Source organism: Saccopteryx bilineata, chromosome 5 (genome assembly GCF_036850765.1).
Source record: "Saccopteryx bilineata isolate mSacBil1 chromosome 5, mSacBil1_pri_phased_curated, whole genome shotgun sequence".
Classification (NCBI taxonomy): domain Eukaryota; kingdom Metazoa; phylum Chordata; class Mammalia; order Chiroptera; family Emballonuridae; genus Saccopteryx; species Saccopteryx bilineata.
This window is the reverse complement of record NC_089494.1, coordinates 9,235,830-9,258,084: the sequence shown is the minus strand read 5'-3', so window position 1 is coordinate 9,258,084 and position 22,255 is coordinate 9,235,830. Positions and strand designations below refer to the sequence as shown.

Below are 22,255 nucleotides of genomic sequence, written 5' to 3'. Positions count from 1 at the left end.
CGCCCAGAGCAGAGCGCTGGGGCAGCGCCCTCAGGGTCACAACAGGAATAAGACCGTTCTCCCAGCACAACCGCAGCTTCTTCTGTTCGCACACACAGAGGGTTCCCACAGCAAAGGGCCAGCACCGTGGGGCTCCCCCAGCCCGCCCAGCTCCACTGCACATGCACAGCCTGCACACGGAAGAAACCCACCCTCCAGAGGGAGGCCAGTCCCATCTGCACCACAGCTCTGACAGGAGAGGGCAGGTGTAACCTGGGAAATTCTCCTCACCGCATACACAGAGGTGGAAAGCTTACCTCGAGGCTTATGAGAAACCCAAGAATGTTACTTTGATAGTTCATTTCATATGTCAACTTGGCCAAGTCACCATAGCCAATATGTGGTCAAACACTAGTCTAGATGTTGCTGCAAAGGTATAAATTTTTTAGATGAGATTAACATTTAAATTGGTAGACTTTGATTAAAGTGATTGCCCTCCAAAATGTGGGTGGAACTCACATTTTGTTCTTAAGGCCTTCACAATCAGTTGAAGGCCTTAAGAACAAAGACTGAGGTTTCCTGAAGAAGGAATTCAGACACTAAACTGTGACATATGAGTCTCCCTGAGTTTCCAGCCTGCCAACTTGCACTGCAGATTTTGAACTTTCCAGTTTTCATTACATGAGCTAATTCCTTAAAATCAATATATATATAAGCTTTTATGTATATTAAAGCACATATATACATACATAAACATATATCTAGTCAATTCCATGATTGCTTAGAAAACCATCGAATTGAAAGTCTAGATGAAAAAGACTTTTCAACACGCTTCAAAATGCTTAGTTGTATTTCCCACTAATTTCTCTAATTGACTCATGGGTATGAGACGTGCCCCTCGAGCTGTTTTGGGGCTGGCTGAGAACCCAGGTACCTGGGTTAGAATCTGGGTGCACCCCCCTGCTGGGTGTGTGGCCACAAGTACAGACAAAATCAGGGCAGGGGTCATTTCAGACCTCAGAGTAAATATGGTTCAACTATATCTACCTTGCAAGGGGCCACTAAAAGCCCCAGAGATATGAAGCACCCCGTTCAAAACCTAGGAAAATCAATGCTCATGAGATGGAGATCTGGGCTATTATTGTTCAACAAAAGTTACCAATAAAATGCACTTCTTCCTACCCTCAAGGGGGAGAGACACATAGAGGGATAAGAAATACAATGTTTTAAAGATCAGGAGGTGATATGGCGGGTGACTGACAAACCTCAGGGGAAGGAAAGCTGATTCAGCCCCAGAAGAAGTTTGCAGGGGACATGGGGGTGACAGGAGAGCAGACATCATGGAGAGAACACTGCTTGAGCAGATCAGGAGTCCAGCAAACCCGGGCATCGGCCATGGGTGCCGACGGGTCGCGGGCACCTGTGGGAGCCGTGCTGGGGAGCGTGCTAAGCTGGTGAAGGGACGCAGCCGTGGGCAGAAGGAAGCAGAGGAAAGGAATAGTGGGCGCCTAGTTTCAGATCACACGAGGAGGTGGGGCCGGCTCAGGCCTTGACTAGTAACCACTTTGACTTCTGGGCATCAGAACCCACACGATAAAACATCAGTAAAATGCAGAAGACATTTGAAAAACTAAGGATGGGACTTCTGACCATTTAGGCAGGGAGTCGCAGCTTCTGCAACATACTGTGCGCTGAGTAAGAATTTGCACAGGTGATAAAATTCTGAATGGATAGCATTGTGTGCTTTATGTGCATTAAAGTGGAAAAGGATATCCCATTGACCTAAGAACACAGTATTAAAAGATATGTGATGCAGTCAAAGATGTGGAATGACCTTTAATGGGCTGTTTAAAAAATAATTAAGCTGCTATAAGACTAAGCCTGTTTTTAATTTTCTTCATTTTGCTTACTTGTATTTTCTTATTTCGCTACAATCGTGAACTGCTCATAAGAAAGGGAAAGGGCATTTTTAAAAGCCCTGCTGAGAGCGAGTCTAAGAGGAAAAGCGTGCCCTACATGAGTGGAGGTCGCTTCCATTTACAAGCGAGCACACTCAGCAGGCCGGCATCTGCTCAGACGGAAAAGAAGAGTCAGGTGTCTTTGCGAGTGGGGAAGGGAGGCCCTGCAGCGATGGCCGATGGCCGGTACCCACCTGGGTCGCAGAGGCACTTGTAGCTGGTGCCCACGCTGCGGCAGGTGCCGTGAGCGCAGGGACTGAGCGCGCAGAAGTCGACCAGCTGGGTGCAGGCGGGGCCGGTGAAGCCGGCACTGCAGCTGCAGCTGAAGCGCACGCCGTCCGCGTAGCAGGTGCCGTTGTTCTGGCAGGGCGACGACGCGCACGGGTCCACCTTTTCTTCGCACGCAGAGCCGAAGTACCCTGCCAGGAAGCGCAGACCGAGAGGGCGTGTTAACAGGTGTGTGTGTGTGTGTGTGTGTGTGTGTGTGTGTGTGTGTGTGTGTGTGTGTGTGTGTGTGTGTGTGTGTGTGTGTGTGTTTACACATAATAACTAAGAAACTGGACCCAAAGTTCTTTTCCTCGTTGTAAATCGATTCGCCAACTAATCCCTTAGTAGTTGGCAGGTACGTACAAAGGCGGGTAAGGACAGCGTTCTTCGTTTTGATTCCTGGAGGTCAAACTAGTTAAAGTCCTGTCCTTCCGGTTTTGGTTTTTGTTTTTGAAATATAAAATATAGGACTGCTGAGATGTGTAGACATGCAGGGGCATGAACGCATTTATATATGCATCCATATGCATGTGTGCGTCTATGTACAGGCTAGACAGGTGCCAAAAACATGTGCACGGTGATTACCTTCAGGAAGGCGGGATCAGGGTGGGGGGAGGGGCCTTCACCTCCTTTTGACACACATTGCTGGGGAAAGACATTCCTGGATACATTGCTTTAATAAAGATATAGCCCCATATTTTAAAAAGGACACCCATGTAAAATAAATAGTACACAATAGAAAACGTCTTGCCACCCTTACTCCTTCGTCCCCGTTCCCTTCGCTAGAAGCAGACCTGTGGCAGTTCCCAGGGGCTGTGGCAATAGATACACTGTGCTGTGTCCATACAGTCCGCTACTGTTCAGCAATGAAAAGGAACCAGGTTCTAACACAGGCCATGACATCAGTGAACATCACAAAACTACGCGAGGGAGAAAAAACCAGCTACAAAACAAGGTATATTGCATGACTGCATTGATAAGAAAAGTTCGGAAAAAAAACAAATCTAAAGATACAGGAAGTTCATTAGTGGTTGCCTGGGGCTGGGGTGGGAAGGATTGACCTCAAACAGCCAAGACCCGCCTTTGGGGGTTGATGCAAATGTTCTAATATGAGATTGGGGTGATGGGTCCACAGCTCTGTACATTTACTAAAATGCATTGAACTGTATACTCTTTGAATGAAATTTATGATATGCAAATCATACCTCCATAAGGGTTTAAAACTTTTTAAATTTTGTCTTTATTATATAGGTGATTTTTATTTTGTTGTGTGTGTACCTATGCCATTTTGGACTGTTAAATATGCACGTGTTCTGTTTGTGTTAGGCTAGGGTATGTTTCAACTTATACCAAAATTCGAGTTACATCACTATCGCAAGAACAGAACTGGTTCATAACCAGAGGACCCCCTGTTCTAGTTTTGGGGTTGTTTGTTATGCAGAAAAAGCTAATGGATACAATGTAATAGGAAATACACGACTGCATCTAAGTGGGAATGTAGGCCAGAGGGACACATTTGTTTTGCTTTGCTTTATGAAAAAGACTTTAAAGAGTAATTAGAACACTAGAGGAAAACTTCAAAGAGGTGACTAATTAACATTTGTTGCATTGAATATCAAAAAGTTTCCCTGCTGTTGAATCAAGAACCCTGCATTTCTGTTATAATTACCAATTACTACCAATTCAAGAAGATGTAAGAGCTACATGAGACTGCAAATAATATTTTATAGTTTCAGGGAACCCTAGAACACCTCACATTAAACAATAACCTACAAGGCCAAAAGTTCTTCTGGAAAGTGTTTATTGAGCCATATGCTAATCAGAATCAGGACCGAGTCCCAGGGCACACAGTCTGAATCCTCAGCAGCAGGGCCAGATGGGAAAGACAACCAGGGCCACCGTCCTGGAACTGACGGCGCTCTTGAGTATGAAAAGTGTGGGGAGGAAAGATGTGATTTTGAAAGAGTCTGCACTGGCCACAGGTGGGAGAAACAGGAAAAGGCTGGGCTATTCCTGGGGTAGGTGAGCAGTCCAGAGGAAGCAGTGTTGGCGGCTGTTGCATTGGTAACTGGGCACCAGTCCGGAGAGCTCATCCTATCAATGACAGTCTATCAATGACAATCGCCTATGGTAAGTGTTTTTGAAAATGCCCCTTGCAGAAATGCAAACAAAAATTAATTATGATGGCAAAGGCAAGAGAATTGAAAAGAGAAATTTAGCCTTCTCAGGTTTAACCGCATTCATAGGCACAAACTCCAAAACACAAAGAGCTCCATAGCGGAGAACTAATGGAATACTGCTTTGTGGGCCGTTGGGATAGAAGCAATAAAAATAATGACGGTGGTGTTTCTGACGTGACCGAAAGATTGATACAGTAACCCTACTGAAAGAATAATGTGGAGTCCTAACAGGAAGCTAATATATTTGAATTTATAATCCCACTTGAGGGTAGAAAGTGGAAAATTATTTAATAATATTTACCAAAAGGTGCCAAGAGAATAATAAAGATAATGATGTTTTTGTTTGGAATAGTTTATTTCAAGTCATGAACTTCATATGAGGGACACCAGGAAACATTGGAAAGAAAACACAATAGCTCCAGAGAGAAACTCAAACAGAGGGAAGGAATGCTGGCAGTAAAGAGATTTAAAACAACTCATTGTGGCCCTGATTGTTTGGCTCAGTGGTAGTGCGTTGACCTGGTGTATGGATGTCCCGGGTTCGATTACCAGTCAGAGCACACAGAAGTAACCATCTGCTTCTCCCCCCTTCCCCCTTCACCTTCCCTCTCTTTCTCTCTCTCTCTCTCTCTCTCTCTCCTCCTCCCACTGCCATGGCTTGATTGATTCAAGCACATCGGCCCTGGGTGCTGACGATGGCTCCATGGAGCCTCCACCTCAGGCACTAAAAATAGCTTGGTTGTGAGCATGGTCCCAGATGGGCAGAGCATGGGCCCCAGACAGGGGTTGCTGGGTGGATCCCAGTCAGGGCGCACGCAGGTAGTCTGCCTCTCTATCTTCCTTCCTCTCACTTGGAAAAGAGAAAGAAAACAACTCATTGTAATAAGGGGAGGTTTAGAAAAGGATGAAAGATTAAAGGATTAAAATAGAAAAGAAAGATTAAAGGATTAAAACAGAAAAGAAACAACACAGAACTACAAAAGAAATCTCTAAAGAATGAGGAGCTGATGTAAAAACAAACAACTATAATTTACTTAGTTGAATGTTGCTTCAAGGTTTGGATTTGAATATATATGTCTGCTGAACATTTATTCTGTAAATAAAGAAATTAACACCCCTGAGATATACACATTATGGAAATTAGATATTTGAGACCAAATGAAAACATTTCTTAAATGTTTTAAATTACAAGACAATGAAGTCACTCTATGAAGAAAGCTATCTAGATGTCAGAAGTTTCTGCAAGATGGATAAGGGGAAATACGGAATAAAGTTATACTGGCATTTTTGCTGACCCTATAAAGATTGTGTATGTAGAAGAAATGATATGTGTGGGCACTTAAAACGTAACTTGTGGTTCGCTGTCCTGGCAAACTGTTCATCAGAAACTTGGAAATCAGACCTGATTGCCTCCCCTCCCTTCACCCCATAGCTAATCAATCAGTGGATGTTAATGAAGTCTACTTTCAAAATACTGTGTGACCCCAAATATTTTGTATCATCTCTGCTGCCACCATTGTAGTCAAACCCACAACGATCTCTCCCCTCGTCTGTTACCATGGTTTCCCCTGGTGACAGTCCCTGTTCTGTTTTACCCCTACCACCAAATTTTCCCAAATAGCAATGAAAATGATTTCCTTAGAATATAAATATTATCTTCACTTCTAATTACTCTTAAAATGAAAGGTGACGCCCTCCCCTTCCATGGACAACAAGTCCTGCGGGCTTTGACTTAGCTGACCACCCTGCCCCGCCACCATTCTAGGAGCTGGCCCCACGGCCTTCCGCTCAGTTCCCGGAAACCCGTTCCCCACCTGGAGCCTCGAAACATTCCGCGGCCTGGCAGTCCCTGCTCCCAGCTGCTCCCACCTGCTCCCACGGTTCCTTCCTGGGCTGTGGTTCTCAGCTCCACTGTTAGACAGGCTTCCCCTGGTCACCCACTCTAGGCGTATATCCCTTGCTTGTTCTTTGTCCCAGGACCCCGCTCACTGTCTGCTTAGTGCTTTCCAAAATTGGTAATGACATAGTTGTGGACTAGTTTACCAGTCTAGAGCAGTCTAGACCACAGGCTTCCTGGAGGAGGAGCCGTGTTGGTTCCTCTTACCCTTGAACCTCGGCACCTCGCAGAGAGCCACGCAGTAAAAATTTGTGGAATAAGTGAGCAGGTGAATAAGTGGACAGGTGACATAGGACATTTTCTAATAGATTTATGACACAATAAGGAAGTCAGCAAAGCAGATTGACAAGTAGGCATTGGGTTTTGGGAGTCACAAGAAGGAGATGGGGACAGGATGACTGTTAGTCACTAGCTGTTCTGATTACAGATATATAAACAAAGAATCGGTGAATCAAGACGGGAGAAAATTGAGTTCATCCAAGTGCCTCGATGAGCTGCACGGGGAAACAGGAAGGAGGGAGACTCCTGACTCTCGAAGGGCTTACTCTCCACCAGTAAAGACCAGAAGGGCACATCTGCGATGACTCGAGAACCACGTGAGGCCGTTTCTTCCTTCCTGCAAACTCTTACAGAAGTATTCTAGCCCCCTGTGAGGTCGGAGGGACTGGCCCGGCAGTCGGCCTGGGATGAGTGTGTGGGTCACAGGCTCCAAGAGCAACAGCAATTCAAAAGAAGGAAGGAGTGGCCTGACCAAGTGGTGGCACAGTGGATAGAGCGTCAGACCAGGATGCAGAAGACCCAGGTTCAAAACCTTGAGGTCGCCCGCCGGCCTGAGTGCAGGCTCATCCAGCTTGAGCGCAGGCTCCAGGCTCATCCGGTTTGAGCGCGGGGGGTCACTGGATTAAATGTGGGATCGTAGATGTGACCCCATGGTCGCTGGATTGAGCCCAAGGTCACTGGCTTGAGCAAGGGGTCGGTCACTCGCTCTGCTGTAGCCCCCCCCCACCCCCGTCAAGGCACATATCAGAAAGCAATCAACTAAGATGCTGCAACAAATAATTGATGCTTCTCATCTCTGACTCTCTCTCTCTCTGTCTCTATCCAAAAACAGAAGGAAGGGGTGTCCGGGTGTGTGGGCCAGGAAGGCCTCCTAGACAGCCTGAGACTGGATGGCGGACAAAGACAGGAAACGATGCTGGGACCGCAGAAGAGGCTTTGGCCGCTATTGACAGAAAACGTCATTGGGAGCACATTCGTTCCAGTTCTAAGAAAGCAGACGGTGAGGCAAGATAAAGAGGAGCAGGGGGAATATCTAGGAAAAGCAATTATAAAACCATCAGATGTAAGAGACCCAAGACAATTAACATTTAAAACGTGACTTTTAATTTTTTAAGAAAATCCATTTGAGAGAGGAAAAACCAACTTAAGGACTTTTCATCAGAATGAAAAGGCAAATTTACATCTAAGACAGGAAAATGACAAATAACTAGGAAAGAGTCAGAGGAATATTAAATCAACTTCTCCCCAGTTTAGACAATACATATATATATATATATATATATATATATATAGAGAGAGAGAGAGAGAGAGAGAGAGATCAGAAGAGATAAAACTTCAAGGAGTTGAATTATATGAGCAAAAATAATTGGTTATTAACAGTGGAAATGTAGAGGTTTGGTCAGAAAGCTCTGGTTACTAACAGTGGAAATGTAGAGGGTTGGTCAGAAAGCTCTGGTTATTAACAGTGGAAATGTAGAGGGCTGGTCAGAAAGCTCTGGTTATTAACAGTGGAAATGTAGAGGTTTGGTCAGAAAGCTCTGGTTATTAACAGTGGAAATGTAGAGGGCTGGTCAGAAAGCTCTGGTTATTAACAGTGGAAATGTAGAGGGCTGGTCAGAAAGCTCTGGTTATTAACAGTGGAAATGTAGAGGGCTGGTCAGAAAGCTCTGGTTATTAACAGTGGAAATGTAGAGGGCTGGTCAGAAAGTTCTGGTTATTAACAGTGGAAATGTAGAGGGCTGGTCAGAAAGCTCTGGTTATTAACAGTGGAAATGTAGAGGACTGGTCAGAAAGCTCTGGTTATTAACAGTGGAAATGTAGAGGGTTGGTCAGAAAGCTCTGGTTATTAACAGTGGAAATGTAGAGGGTTGGTCAGAAAGCTCTGGTTATTAACAGTGGAAATATAGAGGGCTGGTCAGAAAGCTCTGGTTATTAACAGTGGAAATGTAGAGGGCTGGTCAGAAAGCTCTGGTTATTAACAGTGGAAATATAGAGGGCTGGTCAGAAAGCTCTGGTTATTAACAGTGGAAATATAGAGGGCTGGTCAGAAAGCTCTGGTTATTAACAGTGGAAATATAGAGGGCTGGTCAGAAAGCTCTGGTTATTAACAGTGGAAATGTAGAGGGCTGGTTAGAAAGCTCTGGTTATTAACAGTGGAAATGTAGAGGGCTGGTCAGAAAGTTCTGGTTATTAACAGTGGAAATATAGAGGGCTGGTCAGAAAGTTCGGTGTTTTCCTTTGGGCGCTCATTTATCTGACCTACGTGATATATAACCTACACTAATGGAGACCAACCTCGTACCAGGCACTGCTCTGAGACCTCACCTGTCAGTGAGGAGAACGGACAATAGAAGGAGAGGTAAACAGCTAGCATCTGTCCTTGATCCTGGTAGAGAAAAATGGGGGGGGGGGGGGGCTGTCTCAAATCGTGTTGTCAAGGAGACCTAAATAACATGAGGGGCAGAGCAGTATTCAAGTCTGGAGGGAGAAGGTTTCCAGCATAGGGACCCTCGGGAGCCAATGGCCCAAGTAGCACGGTGTTCTGAGGTGGATGGCGCCCCCTGGAGGACGATTCCCAAGCCCTTCTTCTATTTGAAGACCAGCAAGAGAGGCCAGTGGCTGACAGGAGGGGAGAGCAGAGAACGGCCAGACATGAGGTTGGAGAGGTACCAGGGACCTGTTGGCCGTGGACCACGCTTGAGTGGGAGACCCCCCGAGGTCTGAGAGGCAGGGAGTGAACACGCGGGATCTGCACCGGAGAAGGGACACTCTGGTGTCTGGTCAGGTAGTCAGGGGATGGCCTTATACATCAGCAAGATCTTGATGTTTCAGTTGGCTGTAAACATTCTGAGTCTGGAGAAAAACACAATAGATCTCTATCTGCCCTGAGAAATGGGAGACGGCAGGGGCACACAGGGACTGAACACCGAAGCTACGTCACCCGCCACTCCCCTGAGAGAGAGAGAGAGAGGCATCACCTTTTCCGTATTATGAAACTGAGGCTCAGGAGGGCAGGCCACCGGACAGATGGCCCTTGACAGAAGTGAAATTCAACACAGATCTGTCCCTCCCCAAAGACTGACGAGTTCTGTGCCTCGGTCTCTTCATCTGCTCTTTTAAAAAGTGGCACGCGTCTTCACGGATTTTGATTTCGCAGACGTGTGGCAATGCCTGGCGGGGAGCGGTTTCCACTCGGTACAAATACCGAGACCACACCGGGAGCAAGGCGACCCGCCCTCTCTGGTGGAGGGCAAGACTTCCGTCGGCAGCAACGACAACAAGGATGGTGCAGAGCCTTTCCGGCGCCGCTCCTGTAACTGCTCCCTGCGGGGCTCTGTGTCCTTCAGGTTCAGTGGTCCCTTAACCTGGCTGGAACCACCAGCCAAGCTGTAAAAAATTCAATGCCTGCTTCCCGCCTCGGGAGATGCTATCTTTATTGGCCTGGACTGTGGCCTGCCATCAGGATTTTTGTAAGGAGAATACACCTTTCATTTACACAGTTTTCTTTTCCCCCCTCTTTCTTTCTGCTGATAGCTATAGTTTCTTTTATTTGATTGAGGGAGAAAAATGCATAAACTATTATTAAATTTTGCAATTGTCTTTACTCTCCCAACCAATACAGCATAATCCCACTCAATTGCTACGCTACGCATTTACTACTTTTGGCTCCCACATGCCATCATCTTTAATTTTGACAACGATGTATTGATTTTCCTCTGTGAACCAACATACTATGAACCACAAGAGAGAGACAATAGTCAAAGAGCTAGACCTACACGGAGTGGGGCCAAAGCAGGTTTACAAGCTGTGGGTATGCGAAAGTCTCAGAGTATTCTTTGCTAATTATTGTATTGTCTTCCATATGAACAACTGTAAATGTACTTTCGCTCCGCCCTGAACCTGAACATGAATCGTTGGAGCTAAAAAGTTGTAAGAATGCTAAATAATTTTCATGTGCAGACCTGGACACACACTGTAAGTCTGCCTGTTTGTTAGATCCCGCCTCTTTTTAAAAAGCAAAGCATGGAGATAGATCTCATCATTTCCTCTTTCGTCAAGCTGTGACCTCTGAGTGCCGTCCGTCCGCTGGCACGACACTGGGCATCAGAACGGTTCCCACAGGGCAGAGCTCAAGGGGAGGGCTAGGACCCCGTCACTCACGAAGAGCGAGTGCGGCCGGTCCCCGCGGCTAACGGGAGAAGCGGGGAAGCAAAACTCCTGGCAGTATTTTTATCTAAACAACCTCAGAGAAACCAGGCTATGGCAAAAGCAAGGGGGGAGAGAGCAAAAAGGAAATATGGACTCAGCTCTACATCAAAAATGTATCAGCATTTACCAAACGTGGAAACAGCAGGTATGCACCTGGAGGAGGTCGTAGTACCCTACTTTGTTTGCGAAAGGTGAAACCACCTAGCGCGCGAATGACACCTGAACGCAGTGGTGATTTAGAGAGAATGCCAAGCATCGCCGGAATAAGAACAGTATTGTATTCAGGCGTGGTGATTTTATGAGGACATATTGCACATTTCCTACATAAATACATGCAGTTTTATATGATCCTAACATAGGGCTTCCACCCAAATCAGACATGTCAGGATACCGGGGAAACACAAACAAATCCTAGAACCGGAAAACTCCTAAATCTTGACTGGGTAACACACCCGGTTTTTGAACCACACACATTAATCTCAGAGATAATCTTTATGACATGTGTGACTGTTGCCTCTAAATCCCTTTAAGATGAAAAGCATTACCACTGACATTTGAGTTGAGCAAAAAGGATTTATATGGCTGACTTACTCAGGGCTATAAAATTCAGGAAAACAAGAGAGAGTTTGGTTAAACCTTTGGAGCCTGTTGCAATGGGATTTAACCTTCAGGGCCTTCGGCTCAGCGTTCAGCGCTAGACCCAGGCAGGCCTTCCTTACGGTCTCTTCAAGGTTTTGAAACTTCTCTCTGTAAACATTACTTGAATCAACAAGGTGGATTTATTGACTCAGCAAGAGGCTCTTAAACAGATATATCTGAATCAGAGACTTTCAGAAATGGGGTCCCCTGAAGGTAATAGCCAACCCTCCTCATTTTACAAGGAAACAATGGCTGCCATAGATAAAAACTGATGAGTCACCCAAGGTGATATGACTAATTCTCCATCCTCCTCATCATTTATTTAGCACTTACTATCCACCAAGCACAGGACCAAGCCCCATTCTTCACAGCACCTTACAGAGGGTGTGCCCGTATCACCCCCGTTTTCTGAATGAGAAAAATGAGCCCCAGAGAAGCAAAGAGCTGTATGAGGAGCATCCAGACTTCAAACCCACAGGGTGACCCCCACATCTGTAACCATTCCACTCTCCTTGCTGCGTCTTCAGAACCAGAAGCAGGTCTCCTGACGTCCAGGCCAGAGAAGGGCATCCACTGTCCACCCTGGGCTGTGCGTGGATCGTCCAAGTTATAGGTCTGCAGTGTCTGAGAGTAAAACCTCACACAGTATTCTAACAGCTACAAGAAGGAACAGAGCTGAGTCCTGACCCGCGGGCAATACTTGTCTTCACAGCTGTCGGGCAAGAGCAGTTAATACAAATTCTACAGATCTGGATCCCTAGCAGGAGGTTAACGCTAGGCTCTGTCTGCACGTTCATGTTTTTCAAACGCATTGGAGAAACGGCACAGGAAGCCTCCTGTTCCAGCTCCTGTCTCTGATCACAGCACGCCTTCCAGAGCAGAGACACGTGATCCGCTTTCAGGAGACGTGTGATGTGAAGGCTCACGCGTGTAGAACTGACAAATGTTTTCATCTCTATCGATCGATTTATTTTTTTATTCCTTATTAATTTATGTGATATTCTACTTCAGATTCCCAGGGCAGGGGTTGGGGGGGGGGGTAGAAGGGAAGGAGATTTGAGATGCTTAAGCAGAAATAACGGCTGGACAGTAATATTCGGATTTTATTTATATACCTAGTTAAATATAGTCATAGCTATAAACCCAGTAGGCAGTAATGGTAAGTATATATACATAATTAGACATTTTCAATGGATCAAAATGAATTTAGTGGAAAAGTTGAGGCCTCTCAAAGTTCTAAGCCAAACACAAAGGCAGTACCAGGGCAAAGGTACCAGCCTGGGCGATAAAGCCAGCTGTTTGTTACCGTTTGCTGTTGCCATCGTTCAGTAAGGTGAACAGAAAGAAACGCTCACGACACTATTACTGTTGTTTCTTTCCTATCAGCTCCACTCTAAGCAGAATCCGGAGCTACACTTTTCAGACAAGGACCTAGCGAAAGTTAAGTACAAATTGAAAGGAAAGACGGAAGCCACTGAGGAAGGAAGGATAAAACGTTGCCAGTGTGGAAGAACAGACGCCTTCCAGAAGGGGCGAGGGAAGGAGAATGACTGCACGCGCTGTCTCTCGGGCCTGCCCGACACTGAACTTCTGGAAGAGGTTTAAAAAAAACCAAACCCATGCGCACGCAGGAGTCAAAGAGACGGGTCCCCAGGAAGGAGTTCCGGCTCGAAGGACTCGGCCCGGGTCAGAAGGAAGGGGACCCTGGAAGGGAAGAGCGTGAACATGAGAAGGACGCAGGGCAAGGACACGGTGGTGCAGCGCTGGAAGCGCCACCCGGAGGGAAAACCCAGCTTGAACCGCCTTCTGGGCTGGGAGGGAGGGCCGGCTGTCAAAGGCTTTCACTGTACTTACAAAAAAAAGTTCTAAAAATCTTTTTCTAGCTTTTTCCAGACAAAAAGTTTTAGAACCCAACAAACTGCATTTATTTTACTCAGGACTATGGCTGCAAAGCTCACCTTTAAAAAAATACACAGAATGGAACTTATTTTAAAGATTATATTTAGAGATGGTATCGGACAATGGTTAAAAATTGCTTAATGCCAAATCGCCTGGATTTAAAGTTCTAGCTATGTAATCTCAGGCAATTTGTAACACAGGGAAGCAGGACATCAGAACCCACACTGACAAATGCGGGAGTAGATGAAAAGGGAGCAGGGAGGGAATACTATTCGGAAATAGTAACACTTTCCTTAGAGGGGATGTCCTTCTCAGAAAAGACAGATGGATTGATTTGGGGAGGAAGTGTCATGATGGCTGTAATTTGCTTTAAAATTATTTTGCAAAAAATAAATACAAAAAAAGTATATATATAAATATGTACATGTAAAGCAAACATGCCAAAATGTTCATGAACAGAAAGAAAGAAGCCAGCAAAGGCCAAGGGCTGCTGGCTCAGAACTCCAGAACGTTCTGTGAACTTGAGACACTTTTCAAACGTGTTTTCAAGGTGTGGCTGATGATAATGGGGAGGCAGCTGGAGACAGCCAGCTTTATAAAGTGCAAAGTGCTCTATAAATAGTTTCTACAACAGGCCAGTGGAAGGGGCTGCTTTAAAAATACTAGTCACCGGTTATGCGCTCCCACGAAGAGGTTTCAAAGCATTGCAAGCAATCCTTCAGAGCTATAGTGAGCCCCCCTTTCCCTGGTTAGTGTGCAGAAGACACACCTTGAAAGGAAGGCTTCCTACCAACGTTGCTGGGAAACCCGTCTTCCTGCTTTCAATTCTAGATCATCGCATTTTCCCTAGACCTTCTCTAGACAGCGTGAAGCCATTCAGGGGCCCCCAAACTTTTTACACAGGGGGCCAGTTCACTGTCCCTCAGACTGTTGGAGGGCCACCACATACAGTGCTCCTCTCACTGACCACCAATGAAAGAGGTGCCCCTTCTGGAAGTGTGGCAGGGGGCCGGATAAATGGCCTGAGGGGGCTGCATGTGGCCCGCGGGCCGTAGTTTGGGGATGCCTGCAGATGAAGGATAAAGTCCCTAGACAATGCCAGAGACACCCAGGTTTAAAACACAAGCTATCAACAAATGTCTCTGTGTTGAGGCTTGGCCCAGACTGCTCCTCCTATGTTCAGTCTACTGGACAGGGAGCGACTGCGCGGAAGACATCACCTCTCGAATGCCACAAGGGCTCTTCAGACTCAACACGGTCAATATAGAACACTTCTCCACATTTCTCTCTCTCTCTGTGAATGGCACAACCAAATACAAAGTGACAGAAGCCACACGCTGGCCACCTCCTGGGCCTTGCCCTCCATCCCGCTTCCTTCTCCCACCCCCTCTATCGCTCAAGTCTGCAAGCCTCTCTCCTTTTCAAATCCTACCCTCCAACACCTCTTTCCCGGACTTCCAAACTCTTCTCCTCATTCCCACTCTTGCCTCTCGCCAGTCTACACCGTTTCAGGACGAAATGTGCCGGTTCCCCTTAAAATCCACCCATGGCTCAACCGTAATCATGATTAGAAAAGCAATCATGATAAGGCAGCTAAGATTTAGGGAGTTCCTCTCTGTCAGCAATCAAAGCAATAACAACAAAGCACACTGGAGCTCTCCAAGTTCTTTCACAAAGATCCCAGGCGATCCCAGAAGGGCCCTGGGAAGGAAGCAGTGTCGTCACCGCCCACATTTACAGAAAAAAAGAAAGAAATGGGCAGAAGAGCGGACATAATGATTCTCTAGCAGTCAGTTCGCTGGGTCCCACCCTTAACTACAGTCCCAGACTACACGCAGAGCTCGGTGGTGAACTGTCTGGCCCGGGCTGTGGCAGAGCTACGAAAAGCTGTGTTCTACTGGCAAGTGATGATGGTGCCGCCCACGCGGTCACGAGCACCAGCCCTCCTAACGTTTCCAAGTTGTTTGTCTGTCTGTTTTGTAGCGAGAAAGAGAGAGCAGACAGGAAGGGAGAGAAATGAGAACCATCAACTCCGCAGTTGTATCACTTCAGTTGTTCATTGATTACTTTCTCATATGTGCCTTGACCGCGGGACTACAGTAGAGCCAGTGACCCCTTCCTCAAGCCAGCGACCTTGGGCTCAAGCCAGCGACCACAGAGTCACGTCTGTAATCCCACGCTCAAGCCAGGGACCCCAAGTTCAAGCTGGGTGACCCCGCTCTCAAGCTGATGACCTCAGGGTTTCAAACCTGGGTCCCCAGTGTCCCTGACTGATGCTCTATCCACTGTACCACCACCAGTCAAGCCCAACATTTCCAAGTTTTGCCACTTGTTCGAGAGACTCCCGTGGAGGGTGAGGCGTGAGCTCGTCGAGCACATTCGGCTCCGTCCTCATGGCAAGCGTGGCCGTCACAAGCACACCCAGCTAGATAGGAGCACACGAAGCAGGAGCAGCGTCAGCCCCTTCCCTTGCCCAGGTGAGCCAGAAGAGCCAGGAGACAGGACTCATTCTGTTAGCTGATGCTCGGGTCTTCAAAACACGGAAGGATACGAGACACTGCCGATAGCAGGGGCGGCCGCCGGCAACCCCGAGCCCTCCGGCCTCTGGTCAACACCCCCCCCCCCCCCCGGTACTGCATTCCTCCAGCCGCACAGCCAGGGCGGCTCAGGGGACCTGAGTGCGGGAGGTGTCCTTCCACACTCACTCCCCACCTTTATCCTCCGCAAAGGATGTCATTGTACTCTGTGTAGTTGTCACCGTCACCTCTGCGGATTAGGAGCTCACATGCTAGTTTTAAGAAAGAAAGAAAAAAAAAAAACCTCCTCTAATATCATGTCATTCTTGCAACGTCAGAGGTTTGTAGTAATTCCTTCATAACATCCCTCTAAGCAGAAATAGAAACAAAACTTCCTCTGAGGACAAAATTATCCTTTAACCGCCAGCTCGATCACTGTGATGACCCGCCCGCTTCTTCAGATGCAACTTCTCTGATGTGAAACTGTTTTTGCAAATAAAACTGGCTCTGAAGAGGGGGCCTTTGAGGTCTCTCCTCCCAGCAAGTACTGTCATTTGGGCTCAAAAAAATTCTTATAAAACAAATTTTTAAAAGAAATGTAGCTTTCTGGGTGAAATTTCTGAAACGTTATAAAGTTGATTGAAAAACAAAGGCAGGTGAAGTTTATGCTGAAAATGTTTTTAATGTGAACTGGTATCAATAACCAAATACTTAAACAGAAAATAGTAACAGGTGAAATCAGCATTAGACAGAAAGTCCATTTTCTTACAGTTATTCCTTTCTAGTGTATAAATAAAAACCACAGGGAGTCCTAGATCATGTCTAACGTTCAAACATAATTTTCAAGCCACTGTAGCATACAGCTAAAAAAACAAACATCTTATGTTTTGTTTTTAAATGGAACTAAATACCTGTAGTATTTAGTTGTTTTTCAGAAATTTAAAGTACAAGACTGATCAAATTAGTTTGCGATTTAAAATGGAAAGCCAAAGGTATCACTGGGGCAACAGTATTTACCTTCCGGACAGCGGCAGGTGAATCCGCTGAGGTTGGAGCTGCATGTTGCTCCGTTCCGGCACGGGTCCAGGACGCAGTAATCAATCTTGGACTGGCACAGCTCTCCGGTGTAACCTGAATGGAACGAGAAAGACGCTGCATAAAAGGCATTATGCCAAAACTACCACGAACCATCCCATGAACCAATGGGGTCAAATGGTACCCACCCAACGGAGGCAGCGGCCCTGAGCTCACACATCTCCCGCCAGCTCCTTGATCTAACTTGGTTTTGCCGCTAAAAACAATATAGCGATTTAGAATCATAGCACAAAAAGCATTTACTCTGCAAGATTATTTACTGTATAGAATGACTTTTTTTTTTTTCAGCATTAGTTTTTTCATTGTATTTTGAAATACTAGCCAGGACCTTCAGAAGCTGAGACTGACTACCACCACCCCTGATGGGTGGCTCCCTTCTGACACAGGGCGAAGCCATCGACTGCATTCCGCTTGGCCTGAGACGGCGGGCACCTTCCCCACTCACCCCAATACCGACAAAAGAGCATTAGGAAAGATTCGAGGTATTACAATTTTTTTTTTTTGTATTTTTCTGAAGCTGGAAACAGGGAGGCAGTCAGACAGACTCCCGCATGCACCAGACCAGAATCCACCAGGGGGCGATGCTCTGCCCATCTGGGGTGTTGCTCCACTGCAATCAGAGCCATTCTAGCACCTGAGGCAGAGGCCACAGAGCCATCCCCAGTGCCCGGGCCATCTTTGCTCCAGTGGAGCCTCGGCTGTGGGAGGGGAAGAGAGAGACAGAGAGGAAGGAGAGGGGGAGGGGTGGAGAAGCAGATGGGCGCTTCTCCTGTGTGTCCTGGCCGGGAATCGAACCCGGGACTCCCGCACGCCAGGCCGATGCTCTACCACTGAGCCAACCGGCCAGGGCCTACAATTTTTTAATGTATAATATTCTAGAGCCAGAAGAAACTCATTATGTTCATTCCATACACTATGACCTCATTTTAAAGAGAAGGAGATTGAGACATATAATGTTAAGCACATTAACATATTATTAAATCTTATTTGAATCGCAAATCTAACTCAGTAAATTCTCTGTGAAGCAAGCCTTCAGTGCTTATCTTGATGAATAGTCCTATAACCACACACATGTGTTGAGGAAGGACTTAAACCTATTGGAACACCTGTGTAGCCAAAAACTTTAAATAAATTCCCAATTTTTGTTAACTTTGAAAATAAAGCCCTCCAGAGAAACAAGTTTGAAAAAAAAAAAAAACAACCATTGTGCCAGCATGATTATCATTCCGAAGTGGGAAATGGTTTTGAAAAATAAATTGGAAAATACAAGATGCAAAATAGAAAGAAAAAAAAAAAAGTTGCCCTGAAGTTCTGTTGTTTGAGTGACGGAACTATTAATAGAGAGAATTCCTAACAGAAATTGTTATGCATGGGTGTTTTCTACACAATTGTAATCATCCTGTAACATTTTACATTTTTCTGGGATGTACATAAGAACTTGTGTCTTTCTGAATTATTAGTTTGAAAGACTGTCATTAGCATTTGAATCTGAGTATTGCAGAAGTAAATCAGTGATATTACAAGAACGATGGTTTTCCTGAGCCTCAGTCATTGGCCACACTAGTCTCAATGACAGATAGTGACTACGGAGGCACCGTGTGCAACCTTCCTCGTCCTTGTACGCTTCAAAACAGTCCCGGGAGCCAGGCTAACCCGGGGTATGAGAAGATGGGTAAGGTAACCGTGTGAACCAAAAATCCAAACACCACGACAAAAGGGTGTTTCTAAATTCCAGAACAGGCCCTGGCCGGTTGGCTCAGCGGTAGAGCGTCGGCCTGGCGTGCGGGGGACCCGGGTTCGATTCCTGGCCAGGGCACATAGGAGAAGCGCCCATCTGCTTCTCTACCCCTCCCCCTCTCCTTCTTCTCTGTCTCTCTCTTCCCCTCCCGCAGCCAAGGCTCCATTGGAGCAAAGATGGCCCGGGCGCTGGGGATGGCTCCTTGGCCTCTGCCCCAGGCGCTAGAGTGGCTCTGGTCACGGCAGAGTGACGCCCCGGAGGGGCAGAGCATCGCCCCCTGGTGGGCAGAGCGTCGCCCCTGGTGGGCGTGCCGGGTGGATCCCGGTCGGGCGCATGCGGGAGTCTGTCTGACTGTCTCTCCCCGTTTCCAGCTTCAGAAAAATACAAAAAAAAAAAACAAAAAAAAAACCCCCAAAAACAAATAAATTCCAGAACAAAACATCTTAATAGGATAATATTATGTTAAGACCATATTTTCAAATGAAAGTTCTACATTCAGGATGAAGGAGATAGAATTGTTTTAAAGAGAAATAGTACAAGTGAATTTTTGGCTAAAAATAATAGCTAATATTTCTAATAGATCACTTATTATTTTTTTCTCCACATATTAATTCATCCTCATTGCAACCCTATGAAGTCAATACTATTATAATCTTACCCATTCTACAAATGAGAAATCTGCGGATTAGAAGGTTAAGTATTGAATAATTTGCACAAAATCACACAGGAAGTATAATTCCTGAGCCTAAATCCTTAAACATAATATTACGCCAAAGGCTTAATGTATGTGTCACATCATCAACAAACATGTATTTAACAGGAAAGAAAAGTGACAGAAAATAATGGATAAGAAAATACATAGATATAGGTAAACACAGAGATAGATACAAAGCCAACACCATAAATACTCATCCATAACCCACGGTCCGTGGGTGGTTATCCTTGGGCTGGAAGTGCCAAGAATTTTTATTTTTTTGGTTTGGGGTTTGTTTGTTTTTTTTGTGCTCAGGTATAATTTTTATTGCCATTCTCTCCAGGAATCTCCTATTTCTTTTAATTTTATTTAGAAGATTAAATTTAATGGGGTGACACTGATCAATAAGAGTACATAGGTTTCAGGTAAACATTTCTATAGCATTTGAACTGTTGATTACGTTGTGTGCCCATCACTTAAAGTCAAATCACTTTTTAAATCCTGACTTCAAAGGTTCTACGATATGACTAAAAAAGTACATTTACGAAAAAGGGAGCCCATTACAAATGATGGTTCCTTAGAGGCAGCGTGGTTCAAAGCCTACTGCACCATGAAGCCTGCCGTTAGGAAAACCTCTGAGCCGTGACCACAGAGTCACACACCGTGAAGACTCGCCAGGGGCCCCTCAGATGCCACATGTAATAGCTGTGTCCCTACCAGACAGAAAGAGTAAGAGAAGAATGAAAGAGTTCGTGAACTTCAAAGTTCTTAAAAAAGTTAACACTTTCTGCAACCTTTTCATTTGAGAATTGTAAACATACTTAAATTAGAGAGACTAGTATAGAATCATCACATGGCCATCACCTTCCTTCAACAATTGCTAACACTGTGTCCATTTCATTTCATCTGGCCTCCTCTTATTTTCATTGTAACTTGTGGGGAGGTCTTAAAGAAAATTTCATTTCCCCTATAAAAACTTCAATATGCATCCCTAACTAAAGCAGATTTTTTTTTTGTTTGTTTGTTTGTTTTTTCATTTTTCTGAAGCTGGAAACAGGGAGAGACAGTCAGACAGACTCCCGCATGCGCCCGACCAGGATCCACCCGGCATGCCCACCAGGGGCGATGCTCTGCCCACCAGGGGGCGATGCTCTGCCCCTCCGGGGCGTCGCCATGTTGCGACCAGAGCCACTCTAGCGCCTGGGGCAGAGGCCACAGAGCCATCCCCAGCGCCCGGGCCATCTTTGCTCCAATGGAGCCTTGGCTGCGGGAGGGGAAGAGAGAGACAGAGAGGAAAGCGCGGCGGAGGGGTGGAGAAGCAAATGGGCGCCTCTCCTGTGTGCCCTGGCCGGGAATCGAACCCCGGTCCTCCGCACGCTAGGCCAACGCTCTACCGCTGAGCCAACCGGCCAGGGCCCCAGATTTTTTTTAGAGATCACTTTTAATGGCCTCTTTAATTAACATTTGGTCTCATTTACAAACTCAATTAAACGCTTTAAGCTCTATTTATTAATAGCAACAATTTCTTTTTAAGAACCACAATTGTCTGATAATATGCAAATCTTTCCACAAACTTAATTTGTCCTTATCTGATAGATCTAATAAATTAAGCCTATAAGCAAGATGAATCTTAAATTCTATTAAAATGGTCCAATGCCATCTGCAAGTTTAGTAGGATTTCCATCAAGGAGCTAATCTGCATGTGCAATATGTGGGGTGTTTGGGATTGTCATCATGGTTTCAGGTCCCACTGGCATCCCCAGCAGCAGAGATGCCTCAGCCGGGCACTGCCTCAGATGACCCCATATAATAGCGTCGTCTCATTCAAATGCCAATAGCCCCTTCCAATGCAGAACACTGGTGAAGGCTCAGTCACTGCATCCCTGCTTTTGTTCCTGGGCTTTAAAGACTTTTAAAATATGAGAAACACAGAACTATTGTACAAATAAGGACGTGCAATTGGCTAGCCCTTGTAGAGTAGTCTGTGTATACTGGCATGTCCATGGGGTCAGCAGAACTGAAGTGAAAATCAGCAGCGAGGGAGTGAGGAAGGGAGGGGAGAGGGAGGCAGGGAGGCAGGGCTGGGTTCATAGGATTGTGCGATGACTGAGCATCCTTAGCCGCCGGTGGACAGGTGATCAGCGACTGGCAAGAACCAGCCTGTGAATCTGTTGGGACGCCTGTCCACAGCAGGCCAGGCGATGCTGTTGCCCTCAAGGGGACTGCTAGTTAGAAGTTTCAGGATCACCACCGCTGACTGCGTCACTCCCAGCTATCCAACTGAGACCAGCTCCAGGAGGAGAGAGGTGGGGGACAACGTCCTGAGGCTGGTTTAAGGGGCTCTTAAACACCGATGAGTCATCTCCCGAAGCCTTCGAGAGCAGTGCCTTACCTGCAGCTGTCAGACAAATCATCGAGATTGATCTTCACGTAATGCCCTGAACTGGAGACCTATGGCTTACACACATCACCCTTTCTGTGTCATTTGGGGTTTGTTTGTTTTTTTATCTGATATCTTAACCGAGGAATCACAACTAAGTGAGTGATGGGTAGAAATTTAAATGAGCAAATTAAAGAGAGACCGTTAAAGCTTCGCCTGGGATCTTCCTTCCATCCTGGAGGAAGTCAGTCTCTTCTCTAGGAAATAATCTTAAATATTCCTTATCCTACACCAAAGCGATGACCGACACCCAGATGACCTGGCAGAGACGTTCCAGCTAAACTCGTCGCTTCAACCGACCGGACAGGAGAGGTAGGCTGTGACGGCCGTCTCCTGTGCATCCTGGGAGAATCAGACTTGCAATTCCAATTAAGAGGTTATAAGAAATTGGTTTCTGATCGAGGAACTTAAATCGAAAGATGAGGCGAAACCAGTACATATTGGGATGTTTAGCAGAGCTTGAGA

The 22,255-nt window shown here is 46.1% G+C and overlaps 1 protein-coding gene across 1 annotated transcript in view; it reads right to left on the bottom strand.

Moving 5' to 3' along the window:
• Positions 1-22,255, bottom strand: part of DNER (delta/notch like EGF repeat containing) — a 261,274-nt gene that overhangs the window by 59,394 nt on the left and 179,625 nt on the right. Inside the window, exons 7-8 of the mRNA XM_066281209.1 lie at positions 16,841-16,954; positions 2,132-2,356 (exon numbers count right to left, since the gene is read on the bottom strand). Of these exons, the coding sequence (XP_066137306.1) occupies positions 2,132-2,356; positions 16,841-16,954 (339 nt within the window). The remainder of the gene's footprint in view (positions 1-2,131; positions 2,357-16,840; positions 16,955-22,255) is intronic.